Below are 14,910 nucleotides of genomic sequence, written 5' to 3' on the forward strand. Positions count from 1 at the left end.
GCAGATTCTTTATTTGGTATTCATTTAATTATGATTGTTAAAGGAACGCAGTAGTCATGGTGATGTTGAGAATCTTTTGAAGAGTGATAATTAGGAGAGAGCACACGTACTGAATATCAAAAAGTGGACTAGCGTATGTGATGGAAGCTACACGTAGTCAAAATTTTAAATCAATTAGAATGCTGTCATAGATTGCAGCCTGTGAGTTACTGAGTTATAAAATCCTTTCTTTAGGTTATTTAGGTTCATCTAGTTTAGCTGTGTTGTTTGTAGGTTAGTTGCATTTGATGTTGATGTCAGTATACTCAGAAATTCCCTATTTCCACAAAAGCCACTCAAACCCTTGTCTATCAGCGCATTGGGTAGCAGTTACATTTAATAACATATTCAAGGCAATGAAAATCATTAGAAGACTAGGTGAACTACTGTCTGAAATATCTCATTTCAGCTGCTAGTGTGGGAATTGGGTTCTAAAATGCCACGTACTGTACATGGAAAAATACCTCAGATATGCTTGTGACTTGGACTAGCTTTGATGATTAACATGCTGTGGATTGGAACGCGGGGAATGCTGCTCTGTCATTCTTGTCGACTATCCTTGATTATTATCATAACTTGTAATGTGCTGTAAATGACAACAGATAAATATATATTTATAGATTGAGTCATGCATGGGGCTTGCCAGCCAGCTGTCAGAAGTATGCCATCTCCAAAACAGGTCTCTGCGATATCTGTTCTCTTTGAATACACAGCAAATGCAAGGGAGACAAAGCCTTAATCTGAGTATATGAATGTATTTAAAAAAACAACAGATAATCTTTGGCACACCACTTTCTGTGATATCAGGTTTTACAACAGAATCGATGGAAGGGCGCAGTTCCCAATTAATTCCACTAGAGGGCAGACAAGAGGCAGTTTCATTTGATCAGAGAAGGCTGTAGGCACTGCTGTTTAGTCTCAAATGTGTCCGTGAACTGAGATAATGTGCATAGCAAACAGATGAATGGACACTCATATTATGAGCAATGAAAAGGACCCGCTGATGAATATTAAGATCCTCACGTTTACATTCATTCACCTGCACCGCGCCATCAGTGTTTCGTTTTTTTTTTTCATGCAATCGTCGAAACTTTCAGTGACTCTTAAGTTCAAAGATCCCGGCACCAATATTCTTCCTCTTAAACAAAGGTGCTTAGCTCGCTCCATTCACCTGTCCATCATCTGAACAGTGGAGTAATTCCCGAATCCTGTGTCCTGTCACATTTCCCTCCATTTCCTTCATGTCACTATCCCACCCCATCCCTCTCAATCTTCCTCTCTGTTTCTTCCTTTCCTCCTCTTGTTCGCATACCTCCTTTGGAAAACCATAACAGCCACCCCACACACTTGCCTGTCCCCCCTCTTCACCTCCCCCCCCCCCTTTCCCCCTCCACTGGCCTGTATACCTTATAATATGTAATGTTTTGATTATTGTTTTTCAGTGTAGGTGGCCCTTTCCAAACACTTTCACTGGGTCCGTAACCCCCACCGCCATCACCCCCACCCCTGTCCCCCAACCCCCCCGCTGGCTGACCGATTGTGGGCCAGGGGATTATGCGAGTGGGAGGCTCGTAAAGGGCCTGCCAAGGGCTTTCTGTTCAGTGACGGATGGCTCGGAGTCTGAAGGCTAAATTTACATGAGAAGAGAGAGAATAGAGGCCCATTCAACGACCCTGTCAGAGAAGACTGAGGACCCCCCCCCCCCCCTCTTTTTCCTCCCCCCTCCTCTCTCTCGCTCGCTCTCTCTCTCTCTCTTTCTCCCAATCCCCCGCAACACCCTTCCCCTTTTCTCAAAGCTCCCTTTTTTTTTCTTTTACATCCCTTTCCTCTCTCCTTAACCTTCTCTTCAGTCATTCCCCCTTTTATTTTGCCCTCTTTAATCTATCATTCTCTCTCATTTCTTAATTTTCATCCCACTTAATTCCTGTTCTTTCAGATTTCCTCTCCTTTCTGTCAAACCTCTGTATTTTTCTTTTCCAATTTCCATAGTATTAGAATTCCCATTACTTCTCACAGTTGAAAATGGAGGCAGTTATGAGCAACAATACACTGAAAATTAAGTAGGACCAGAAGGCTGTAACTCGGGCCCTCAAACTCCCTTGTTTTTCAGAATCCTTCTCATACAACTTTGATGTGTGCCATATTGTCGCTGAGGTTCTTTTACTTTTTCGAAATACCGATTTTAAATCCTTATTGCATAAAAATATGGCCATTTAAACAAAATTAACGTTTAATACGCGTTGATAAACATACGTACGTTTACCTGAATGGCAATAAAACGTACAAGTGGGGAAAAAGTGATTGAATTGAAGAGATAAAACTTTTAGCCTATCACTACACTGTTATACTGTAACAGAAATAATATAAATGAACAACTACTGCCATTCAATTAACCTGACAACTAACGCTTAACTTATACAGCGTTCTCGTTCCATGTGTAGGCTATTTAGAATATAAGAACATTTAGATTTTCCACGTGAGACCACCTGCGGACTTAGTATTGTGTAAGGTGATAAAACTATCCCGTATTTCAGGTTGGTACATTACTTATGAAGTGCGCAAATATGCCCTCCGACAACGTCCATCGTTACCCTCCTGCCGCGAACACCATTGTCAATGGAGAGGCTTCGTGCCAGTTTGACACCAATGCAAATATCTAAACTGTAGTCTTAACGTGGTCTATTTTCAAGTTCTGCGAGGACAAATTTGGCGACAACAGACATCAGCGGAGGAATTGCCGATTAGGACACTGTCAGTATAACAGTTGAAGCTTAACACACCCAAAAAAAGAATAACATATGTGTCACAATAATTACGCTTAATGATCCTGAAACCGTCACGCCAACAAAATAGTCGACAGTTGCCTGCAGTTGTGGGAAAGGAAACCCAAACAGTCTTCGCACTTTCGTAGCAAAAGTTGAATTTAACAAAACCCAAGAGAGCTTTTAATGTCAAAATGTATTGATTCTAGTTCTGCGAAAAAAATATATAATAGAAAATGTAAAAAGGAAAAAGAAAAAAAAAAACATCAATTCAAGTAATTTCAGTACAAATTTATGGCTTATTAAAGATATAACACAGGGCCCGTCTAACGTTGGATCACAAAGTAAATATTGAACAATAATGAATTAAAAAGTTTTATTAACGGACAGTTTGAAACATGTGTGAAAACATGAAGGGGGGAAAGACGTTACCTATTGTTCCAGACAATATGCGCTGCTCCCAGTACAAACTTACTGAACTTTTGTCCATCAAAATCTATGGTACAGGTGGTAAGAAATAAATCAGCCTTAGAGTTGTATTTAAAAAGCTCAGGACTCAATCCTGTGAGTGTTTTTTTCTTTTGTACTAGTTGGAATGACAACCTTGTTGTAACTTGCTGTGGACTTATATTTTCAAGCACTTGAAAATGGGATTTTGCATTCCGAAAGAATGGTCTTGAAGAGAGAGAGAGAGAGAGAGAGAGGTGGGTGGTTCATGTGTGTGTACACGTGTGTGTATGTGTGTGTGTGTTTGTTGGGTGAAAGGGTGCAAGACACAGACTTTATGCATTCTAAAAACCCAAGCTGTCTTTGTTGAAAAAGTAAAAGAAAATCAGACAGGGTACGATTAAGTGAGTGAGACAGAGAGAGAGAGAAAGAGAGAGAGAGAGAGAGGGGAGGGGGCAGAGAGAGAGAGAGAGAGAGAGGGAGAGAGAGAGAGAGAGGGAGAACAGGAGAGGGGGAAAAAGGGAGGGGATGGGTGTTCGAAAAGATTCCAAAGAGGGTTGTCGTGGATACGGAAACGGGAGAGTGGAGCCCCACAATTCCTGGTTTGATTGGCACTGGGGCGTAACTGTCAGTCACGAACAGAAACTGGTCCGCTCCTTAAACACCTGCAATTGAGTCGGAACACACACAGTCACACACTTGCACCTGTGCCTACACAAACAAACACTCACACACACCCCTATCCTTTATGAACAAAACAACACACATAAATCTGTGCACAACCCACACCGATCATTCATTTGACACTCATCCACATCCTCAGGAAAGAGACACTAACTCAACCATGGACTTGCGGCACAAATGTGAACACACACACACACACACACACACACATGCACACACATGCACACACACACACACACACACACACACACACACACACACACACACACACACAAACAAAACAGCATGCTACCTAACCAGTTTCAACAAATTGTCAGTAATGGGCTTGAATTTGTAGTGACAATACTTTCAAACAGTTTTTTTTTGCTTTCTTGTGAAAAGCTGTAAGATGTCTTTCACTAATAAGACTAAAGTAATTATCTGAAAAGAGAAGCTGGCAACACAGAACACAACCTCGCGGGAATGGAGGCAACTGAAGTTCCACGGGCTCTCACCCTTCCCTGTCGTGGGCACGGTTATTAGACTGGCCAAGGTAACAATGGAACTCACTGAGGTGCAAAGTGAAACTAATAGAAACCGGTAAACTGGTAGCAACAGACTCTCTCAGACACCTAGACCTATCACTATTGTGGACAGAGAAGGAGAGTAGGGGGAGAGTTTGTGGGGTTTGTGTTTGTTTCTATGTATGTGGGTGTGAAGGGGGGGGGGGGCAAAAGCCGCTGTGGAGGAGTAGGTCCGGAGCAAATTCCTGAATTTGATCATTGCCATATTGTTCTAAGTAAGAGTTTGACCTCCGACTGCATCCTGGGCATCCGTAATGGTGACTGTTTAGCGATGCACCCATCAGTGTTAATGTCCTTCTCACAGCTCAGACGACCTTCGCTTACGCTCGTCGGATTCTAATCATGTATCTCAGTTGTTTGAATGCTTTTGTTTTAAATGTACCATACACGACTAAGACTCTTTTGGACTATTAAACTATTTTACTTTTTACATTTGAACAAAACATTAACATTATCGTCATTTTTAAAAAGTGCTGTGGAAATGGATTTCGTTATTTGTCCTTTTACATTTGCTCCTCGATATTTTCCTCTTCTGACTGTCAGTACATCACCATGTTTCAAGAGCTGGACTGAAATTCCTGTGATTCTAAGGTTTTCACACAAAAACAAATATTTCAGTGCCCTCTTCACAAAAGAAACAGTGGGCAAATTTACTTGGCTTTCCTGTCTATTGTCATAGGTCTGTCTGAGTTTGTGAACTGTTGAGAGAAACTGTGAGGCAAATTATGTGACAAGCGCACAATACCTTTCATACCAGCTCATTAGCGATCATTAGACTATTTAAGGTTATATATATGTGTATTGTGTGGCCATACTCCTAATAAAATATCTCAATAAAAAAGAATTAATAAATGACAATAATTTCTTTATTCGTTTATTTATTTTGCTGTTGTTGTTGTTTGTTTGTTGGTCTGGAACCAGGGCAGAGAGTGTATAGACTACACAGCTATAGAACCAGCACTAAAATTTTAATTTCCAAAAAAATGTAAAAAAATAAAATAATAATAAATAAATTATTTGACACTTGGTCGTGTTTTTTATTTCCTTAAACGAGCCAACTATAATTTTCTTAAAACAAATATGACCATTTTCCATTGCACTTTGTCACCGCCCACTAAGTCCCATCCAGCCTGCTCATTCAACAAGTGAATTTTTCCTAAAGGTTGCCACACCCCTACAATAGTAATGCAAATTTGGGACAACCCATTGCACTCCGATTGGTCCGGCACAGAATACAATTATCTCTACAAATCGCACGAGTGAAGAGGGAGTGTTTTTTGTTATCTCTCAGTTGGCTTTATAGGAATGAATCGCTGTTCAACAAGTGGTCTGCTGACTGAGTCTAGTGTTAGAAAAGAATAGACTAGCTGTGATTGTAGAACTATTTATCTTTTTTGTTTGTTTGTTTCATCTGAACAAACAGTTCGCCTGAGTATAACTGAAAGATATTGACGCTTTACGGTCAGTTAACTACTTCACCTATGACAAGTCGGATTGTAATATCCCGTGATTCAGATTTGTTTAGTCATTGTCGTTAGAAGACTATTTGTTTTTCATACGGAAAAATCCACTTGTCAATTAAAATCAGGCAAACCCGTGCGTAGTCGCCAGGTCATCGGCGACAAGAGCCTACACCTGCGCCGGATTTGTTTGACCTAATTAGGTACTTTACTGAAGTCAACTTTAATTATTTGTCACAGATTTTTGCGTACAGCGTAGCTGCGACATAGTAACATCAACAATGTATAGTATGATGGAGCATGAATTGAAGAACTCTGGTCCACCACCTTCACACCAGAACGGTCCGGGGATGTCTCCAGTTAGTGGAGTTGGTAATATGCACTCCGGGTCCAAGGCAGTTTGTCCACCCGGCGGGAACCCTATGGACAAAGTGAAACGGCCGATGAACGCATTTATGGTGTGGTCTCGAGGTCAGCGGCGGAAGATGGCACAGGAGAACCCGAAACTGCACAACTCCGAGATCAGTAAACGCCTCGGAGCGGAGTGGAAGCTGCTGACGGACGCAGAGAAGCGGCCGTTCATCGACGAGGCTAAGCGGCTGCGGGCACTACACATGAAGGAGTATCCCGACTACAAGTACAAGCCTCGCCGCAAAACCAAACCTCTCTTAAAGAAGGACAATCAGGTGGGGAAATACCCTCTATCCGCTGGCAACTTGCTGGCTGCTGCCGCAGCGCAAGGAACTGGCGGGAGCCCGAGGATGGATAGTTACGGATGGGGTCCAACAGGGGGCTACGGGGGGATGCAGAGCGAAACCCTTGGCTACCCGCAGCAACTTCATCGCTACGACTTGTCGGCCCTTCAGTACCCCCCACCCATGACAGCAGCACAGACTTACATGAACGGCGCAAACTCTTACAGGTAAGGTCCACTTTTTAACTAAATGTAAACCATTTGTTGCGTATTTAGTCGTTCAAAGCAACTGAACTGGCCCTCTGACTTAATGTAATGAATTAGTTTCCTATGGAGCCGATTATATAACACAATGAAGCTATAATTCACTAACCAGCACTTCTATTTTGATGGGGAAAAAGTGGTAAATTTCACACACGGTATTGTATTGATACTTTTTTTTAAAAAATTAGAGTTGTAGTCTTCAAAATCCAGATGAAGTTTTAAGAACTCTATCGTGGTTGAGAAGCCATTGTGTTTATTCCAGTGAGAGGCCAACATTTTCTTTTTAAACAAAACCTTTGGTCGGTTGATCTTGTTGAATATATGAATCATCAAACCTGCCTTTATTCTTGTGTCAACAGCTGATCATTAATATTTGCCTCAAATGACCCAGCAGAGGTAAATGGCCGCTTTGTGTGGTCCATTCTAGATTATCCAATCTCAAATTTGGTTAATTTTAAAAGAATAAATGACTAATTCTGTGCATCAAATATTAGTACAGATGCCTGAGCTGAGTAGAGTTACACAAAGAAAAACGGGTGTGGGACCACAAACAGAAGAATTCATTTATTTTAAGTAATGATCTCAGGATTAGTGTAAATAGAAGGCTTTGTGACAAAGCCCAAAATCAAATGATTTTAATCCCTCTGTGCGACTCATTCTTTGTGAAACAGCATAGCATGTATTGTAACTTAGCACTTCAAATGTATAATTTAGAGATGTGACAGAAATGCGTACATTCTGTGCGTTTCAGCCCCCTGTAACAATCACTCCATTCAAAATGAGGAGGCATTTATTCACGTACTGTTGCACAAAATCAGGACAACAGGAAAAGAAAGATGCAGGTGTTGTTGTTAACTTAGTATTAATAATAATTTTGACTGTGAGAATTCGCATGACTGAAAGACTGTCATTCATTTGTCAGAGGGACCATCATTCTTGCAGTTTTACCAAGCGAATTCTCTGAAATGATCATAACGCTGGTTAAATGAATCAAACTCTGTATTTCTTGAACCCAAAAGGGAAAGAAACACTTTATAGCTGTGTCCAAAATGAGTTCTTAGAGCTCTGGCCTGAACCAAACGGGACGGAACCTTTCATGCAGACTGATCAAAACAATATTTTGATAAATGGCCATGTTTTGAGTGTTTAGTTCAAACTAAATTTTTCAGCACAGTCTAACCTTTGCTCTTTCTTTCTTTCTTTCTTTCTTTCTTTCTTTCTTTCTCTCTTCCACAGTCCAATGTCCTACAGCAGCAGTCCTCAGCAGCCTAGTCCCGTAATGTCTATGGTCAAACCAGAGCAAGTGTCGCATTCACCGACTGGAGCCCCGAACCCCCATCGTGGAGCTCTGCAGGGAGATCTGAGGGACATGATCAGCATGTATATTCCTGGGGGTGACACAAGTGATCCTGCCGCACAGAGGGGATACCCCAGTGTTCAGCAGCACTATCTAAGCGGGACTGTCCCTCTTACACACATCTGAGGTACTGGAGTGATGGACTTTGCAACCTGTTGGACCTTCCATTCCAGCTCTCCACATGGTTACTGTACGCACCTAAACTTAGACTGAGTGGTGGCAGCATGTAGGAAAATGTCTACCTCCGCATTCAGAATTTTTGTATATACCAACTTCTCCCGCTTTAGATTAGATTTGGCATAGATTGATTGATCACATCCTCTGACTGGTTGTCCACAATCATTCTTTTAATGCTGCTTGAAGATCCTTCCTTCTAGAAGTTTCCTGTGAATGAAGGACAGGTGTACAAAGCCGATGTCTTTCACAACCCTGTGTATATATGTGACGAGTTTTTGTTTTTAGTAAAACTTTTTTTTTTTCATCTAAATATCGCTTGTTTGTGTGTGTACGGTTGGAGTTGAACTTCACAATGTGTCACTGTGCTCCATTCATTGTCCAAATGAGCAAGAGCCATTCATGCAGCAATGGGCAATCAAGATCAAAAAACCAAACATAGAGGCAAAAGAACGGGGACATGTTGGACACACTGGAAGCAGGTCATCCAATCGCTATTCTTTATGGTCAGCGATTATAGATCACGTGACCGCACGGACAGGACAGTGTGATGCACTGGATTTGTCGTGCTGTATGAAATGTCATATTTCCTGAAAGGCCATAACGATGGAATAAACCAAGGTAGTCCAGAAAGACCGGATTTCAAAACCTGACCTATCAATGCCTTGGACAATTACAAAGAAGTTTATTGTCAAGTAAGGTGGCATGGTATGGTCCAATGGACAATCTCTGAATTTGGTGGATTAAAATTAGAGGGAATGAAATCTAGTTTAGATTGAACAATCACTTGGTATAGTCCCACATCTCTGAGACACTGACGTAATACTTATCTTTCTCCATTCAAAACATAGATGGTTCTTGCCTTGACAGCCCATATTTTGAGAACATTACTTTTAGCGGCATCTACATAACAATTGCACTCCTTTTTACTAGATGATAAATTATATATATATATATATGTAGACTGTCAGCAAAAATGTCTTAATATTTTTGTATACGGGGCAATGACTGATCCTGTTTTGTGATTAGCTGCCGCAGTCATACGCACTGGATTTTAATAATTGTTTGAGTGTTGGATGATACTTTAGACCAATGGGGCTTTTTTTAAATACCGATTCTAATTGAGCTCCCCCTCTTTGCTTATGTATATTATCCACCTATTTTGCTAATAATATAGTTTTTGCCCGAACCATTCCTGGAACCCAAATATTTTACTAGTTAAGAGGTGCTGCTAAAATGTCACGGTCAGCAGGGGGTTCGTTTCTTTTCTGTCTTTTTTTTTCCCTCTTCAGGTGTGTGAAACAGTGTAGTCTAATTTATCAGGTTGTCATTTTTCTAGTGTTGTGCAGTCAGCAATACAGAATTGTGCACTGCTATGGCATATAGTCAATACTAATATTTTCTTTACGCAAAGATGAGTTTAATGCTGTAATTTATATTAAAGTAATAATGGGAAAAGTAAATGTTTACATTTGCACTCCTAGTGTGCAACATGCTGTTTCAATGTAAACTTCTTTATTTTGTATTTTTTTTTTTTTTATCTAGTGTTTTTAATAATCTTGTAAATAGAGTGCGAGACTTCAGTCTTGTGATTTCTGATGTACAGTGTAAATACCCTGTTTTTATATGGCTCTTATAATAAGGGTCATTTTTGTTTATAAAAACGTGTCAATGACATGTCACCAAAAAATAAAATAATTTTAAAAAAAGGTCAGGCGTGGGTTTTCTTCTGTAACTGTAACCCTTCAGTCAATTCTAACACACCTTAAACTTAAAAAAAAAATTATCCCTCCTTTCCATTACGAAATCTCAGTTACTGTCATTTTACCTTTAATCGAGCACCATTCAAAGCATTACCGGAATATTGTCTACAAATTAAAAGTTCAAGAAAGTAGGCCCTATTCAAACTAATACCAGTGATGTAATCCGCGCTTACCTCTTAATTACTTTAGACAGATATTTGACGTTTTACCAGTGCTTTGTGTAACTAAAATGGTGTAGCCTATTTCTGGCTTGAATTATTATTTATGACTTATGTTCGAGTTCGACTGGCTCAAGCTTCTTGCTCACACACAACCTAACCAAATTAATGTTAGAGAATTTAGAGACAAAAATTTAGAGACGAATACTTTGTGAGGTGAACATAAAACTTTCAGAACTTGGGGAGAGGAGGAGATCTATGCGACTGTCCGGAGAGAGGGTGGAGGGCAGGATGATTTAGAGGCAATTTCACTTTCTTCTCTCTTTAAAATTCACTCTCCTCCCCCTTGGATCACCCCCTGTCTCTACGGAGAGAAAGCGGGTGGCTGGCCCGGTCGTAATTGGCCGTTTCGGAGGCACATTGTAAGTTGCTTTTGAGTTCGCAGGTGCACACAGTAAAGCCACTGAGTCCCGAGCGCCTCCCCCGGACCGCTTTGTTCCTTTTCTCGCGCTCCCCCGCCGCGCAGAAAATTAGCGTTACACTCGGGCCCTTCGTTTCCCTTCTTCTTCGACACGGGTTTAACCCCTTCACCGCCCGTTGTCATTCTCATGGTAATGGAAGAGCCCGCACCGGCTAATCGGAGGCCAAGGGGAGGGGATGGGATAAGACCAGAGGAAGGTTGGGTGTTTGGCAGGGGGTGTTTGTGTGTGCGTGCATGCTTGTGCTGTGACTAGTAAACTGTCTATATACATTTTAGAAATGTAGGCCTATATAATGAAAAAGGCCATTCTAGAGACTTGTTTCATTAAATACACAGAGACGTTTAAAATTCTTCGCACATCTCCTAACAGTCTATGTCTGTGCTGACTCCGTACTGGACCGAATGTTGTATTGTCATTTGTCTGTATTGTGGAAGTTGGATTTGGCTATCCGTGAGGGTGGGTGGATTTGGTCAGGTCGAAGGGGTAGGGGGAGAGGGGTTAAGGTGGAGAGGGGGTGTTGGATTTTCTGGTAGAATACATACAATCTCTTAGCAACGGGCAATGAGGCTTCAACAAGTGGTTACCATGGTTTCGATGGACCAGGAAAAACAAGTGTGTGGGAGATCCTGGCAATTACCAGAAATTTGTGGTCGGATAAAATGTTTGGATGAACAATTTATTTCATAACCAAAAGTTGATTTTACAATCAAAGGTTGATTCATGAATGTACATAAAAGTTTTTGTGACATTTCATTAATGATTTCTCTCTCTATATAATCTTTCAGTAAAATAAAGTGTATGAAGCAACCTACGTAAAAAGACAAAACCTTCTTTCGTCAATATTGCACAAGGAAATAAACATTTGAAGTTGCTATGGAGACAGGTGCGTGTTATTTACCTGCATTCCGAGGGAAGCCTACAGGCCGCTCCCCTCCCGCACGCACAAACGACTGTGCGCTCTGGTTTGCTCAAGCCAGTCCGAGCACGCGGGTACACACACACACACACACACACACACACACACAAACGTACGAGTAATCTGTGTGAAAGTGCCTACGAATGGACAATTAGACAACATGTAGGTAGGGGATGATACGCGTTCAACTAAGCACCACTTTATTAACCGCTACTGCCAAGAGCGTTTGCATCAACAATTTCACTTTAAACCACTTCCCACGTAAAACTCAACGCGAGATCCTGGTTTGCTCTGTAAAACTGAGAAAATATACTTATTCTCCATTACTCACTTAAGCATTACGCTGACACAACTGACCGATACGTTGTTTGCGCACAGGTGAGTGAGTGGGCGTCAAGTGTTTTTTCAGAAAAAAAAAAAAAAAAACACCGCCGCTACGGTTGGCTGAAATGCCACCAGCGTAGGCTACACTGCATATTTGACTCAGACTAACACAGTACAGCTGAGCAAAGGCTGTCACGCAAAGTGAGGCCAACGCTGTTGGGGGAAGGGGCCTAGATTTCGGCGATAACAGTGTTGTGTCTGACATCGGCCTAACGTAGACCTGTACGGGTAGTTAAGTCTGTCCGTTTCTCTCTAATTAGAGGCGGGGATTAAATGATCCTCAACCGAATAGCTCTTGCGAGGTGTGTGAAAAGGCCATAGCAAGACTTTTGTACATTATGTGAAAACGCAGAAGGGGTTGCCTCATATTGAGAAGGCACTATTTTGCTTACCAGCAGTACTGTTGGATTAGTTGTCAAAATTGATGCATGTGAGGGTATAGCTCATTCTCTCTCTCTCTCACTCACTCACACACACACACACACACACACACAAGCAGAGAATGAGACAGAAAGAGAGAGAGAGAGAGCTTTAACAGGTCTCCTCTCTGTGGGAGGGAAGTTACTGCCAAATCTTTCAACAGCTGCTGTCGAGAGCTAGCTCCCCTCAGCAGCTAGATCAATGCAGATAGAGTTTTTTCTTTCCTTTTCTTACAGTGGTAGGCAAGCAGCCACACTTCTTAGGCCGAGAACTTCCAACGTCTAATTCACATAACTCACGAGATGCTGAGACAAATGGACTCCAGTTTGTCACTGAAACATAACGACTCAGCTTCAAACGACTGGCTCTGAGCCACAATCAACCAACCATTCATTTCTCTTGCTCTTGGCAAGATTGTGAAATGTTAACAAGAGGTGTTTAGGTGAGGCAGTTTTTAATATCACCATGAATCAGTCTTACATAAAAAAAAAAAGCTCCTGTACCCATAACTATGCTGTGAATAACCTTCCATTCATATGAAAACTTTTTTCAACAATAACAACAGGAATATAAGATAATAGACTGAGGACCTAGCATCTTTCAACATCCCACATTCACATATCGAAACACCTGTTATCCATTTGATTATCTGTGAAGAAAACACCAAATGACTCTTGTACGGTTTGTTATAGAAGATGTGCAACAAGCATATGAAACTTCACTAGTGCCTGACAACTTCACTAGGCCTTTTGGAAACAAAAACCATGAACTTACTCTTCTAAAAGGAAAAGGACATACAGTTCATTTTAACGCAATTAAACAAACGAACAGCCAAGTGACCCAGACCGTTTCAGTTTCCACGGCGAAAAAGTAATATACCTGCAAGTCTAAATAAAGCGTTACTGAACGTGGACGTGTCGAGGTGCGCTGGGCGTGTCCACAGCTGTCTCAGGCAGGTATGTGTTCGGAGACCACCTTTGTGGGAGCAGCTGCAGGCGGCTTTGGTAGATAATGTGTACATTAGCGCAGGGTTAATGCTGCTAATAGTGAGGCTGTTTGCCAAGCACTGAGAGACTGAGTGACAGCCAGCACTAATGAGGCAGCCGCACCCAGGGCTAGACTGGTCCCGCAGCAAACGAGGGGAGGAGACCGAGGGGAGGGGGGGGGGTCAGGAGGGGGTAATTTCATCTGCTTCTATCTTATTGATATGACTTATTATATGATAAATGTTATCTTAACTGCATACACATAAAGAACCCTATACCAAACTCTAGACCACCCATGGTGCTGACATTCAACATGATGAAGTATGTCATATTTAAAGAGCAATTGAAATGAATAGAGAGAAAACATAACCCAAAAAAAAAAAAAAATCGTGAACCAACGTCACCGACTGTAAAAATATTGACTCTCCCTTTGGGCTCCCAGTCAAAGGTCTGCGACAAACCGGTCTGGCACATGAAAGCGCTGCTGTTATCAGTGGGAGGAAACATTCATCAGACACCCCCACACAGGTGGGGCAATGGCGCGTTCCGCCGATACAGAGATACAGGGATGGGAAACGCACTCTTTCTCAGGTGGGGTGGAGATAAGCGTTCGGGCCACACATTAAAGAGATCTGGGGAAAGCCGTACCTTTGGGAGAGAAAAAAAAAAAAAAAAGGCAGACATACTTTACTTGTGTGGAACCACCTCCGATGCCAGACCTCCCAAGACGAGAAACACTGAAGAGATAAGGAACTGAATATCTGCCGCTCAACCCTGCCATCAGATACCTTAGTTCCTCTTTCAGAGAACCTCTTGTTTTTCAACTTCTTCATTTTCCTTACTCTGTTTATCCCTGTTTCTCAAATGGCATCACCTCCTCTCTCTCCTCCCTTTTTTTTTTTTTTTTTTTTATAAATATTTATCTCAGCCTGATTTTCAGATGATTGCCTTTCTTGGCTGTCATAATTTAATTCTTTTTTTTGCCTTGTCCTTCTCCTATGTCATCTAAGTTAATGAGAGAGAGAGAGCGAGAGAGAGAGAGAGAGAGAGAGAGAGAGTGAGAGTTAACATGGATATACATTGCACTTGACTGAGTCCGGAGTCACATCAAGAAGTTTTAGCATCATTTTAAGTAGAAATATAGTTCAGATTATTAAGCATTATTTGCAAATGTGGACATTGAGTAACTGAACCAGATGACTTCCTTGGCCATCTCAGTGGTTTTTCATTGCAGACATCCCACACAATACAAAAGTAATTAAACCAAACCTTTTTGGACCAAACCAAACTGCTTAGGAATGTCTTTGTGAACATATATGGGAACACGAACCAAAACTTTAATTATCCAAAAGAGACC

At 41.4% G+C, this 14,910-nt stretch overlaps 1 protein-coding gene across 1 annotated transcript; it reads left to right on the forward strand.

The window, feature by feature from the left end:
- Positions 1-6,236: 6,236 nt before the first annotated feature.
- On the forward strand, positions 6,237-8,396 carry sox19b (SRY-box transcription factor 19b). The gene is made up of 2 exons (XM_030780317.1): positions 6,237-6,877; positions 8,150-8,396. Exons 1-2 carry the CDS (start codon positions 6,237-6,239, stop codon positions 8,394-8,396), a joined length of 888 nt encoding a protein of 295 aa, XP_030636177.1.
- The last annotated feature ends 6,514 nt before the right edge of the window (positions 8,397-14,910 follow it).

This window comes from Chanos chanos, chromosome 7 (assembly GCF_902362185.1).
Source record: "Chanos chanos chromosome 7, fChaCha1.1, whole genome shotgun sequence".
Lineage (NCBI taxonomy): Eukaryota > Metazoa > Chordata > Actinopteri > Gonorynchiformes > Chanidae > Chanos > Chanos chanos.

Coding starts and splice junctions, on each gene's coding strand:
- sox19b (XM_030780317.1), top strand. CDS start 6,237: ATGTATAGTATGATGGAGCATGAATTGAAGAACTCTGGTCCACCACCT. Junction 6,878..8,149: donor AACGGCGCAAACTCTTACAG/GTAAGGTCCACT, acceptor TCTCTTCCACAG/TCCAATGTCCTACAGCAGCA.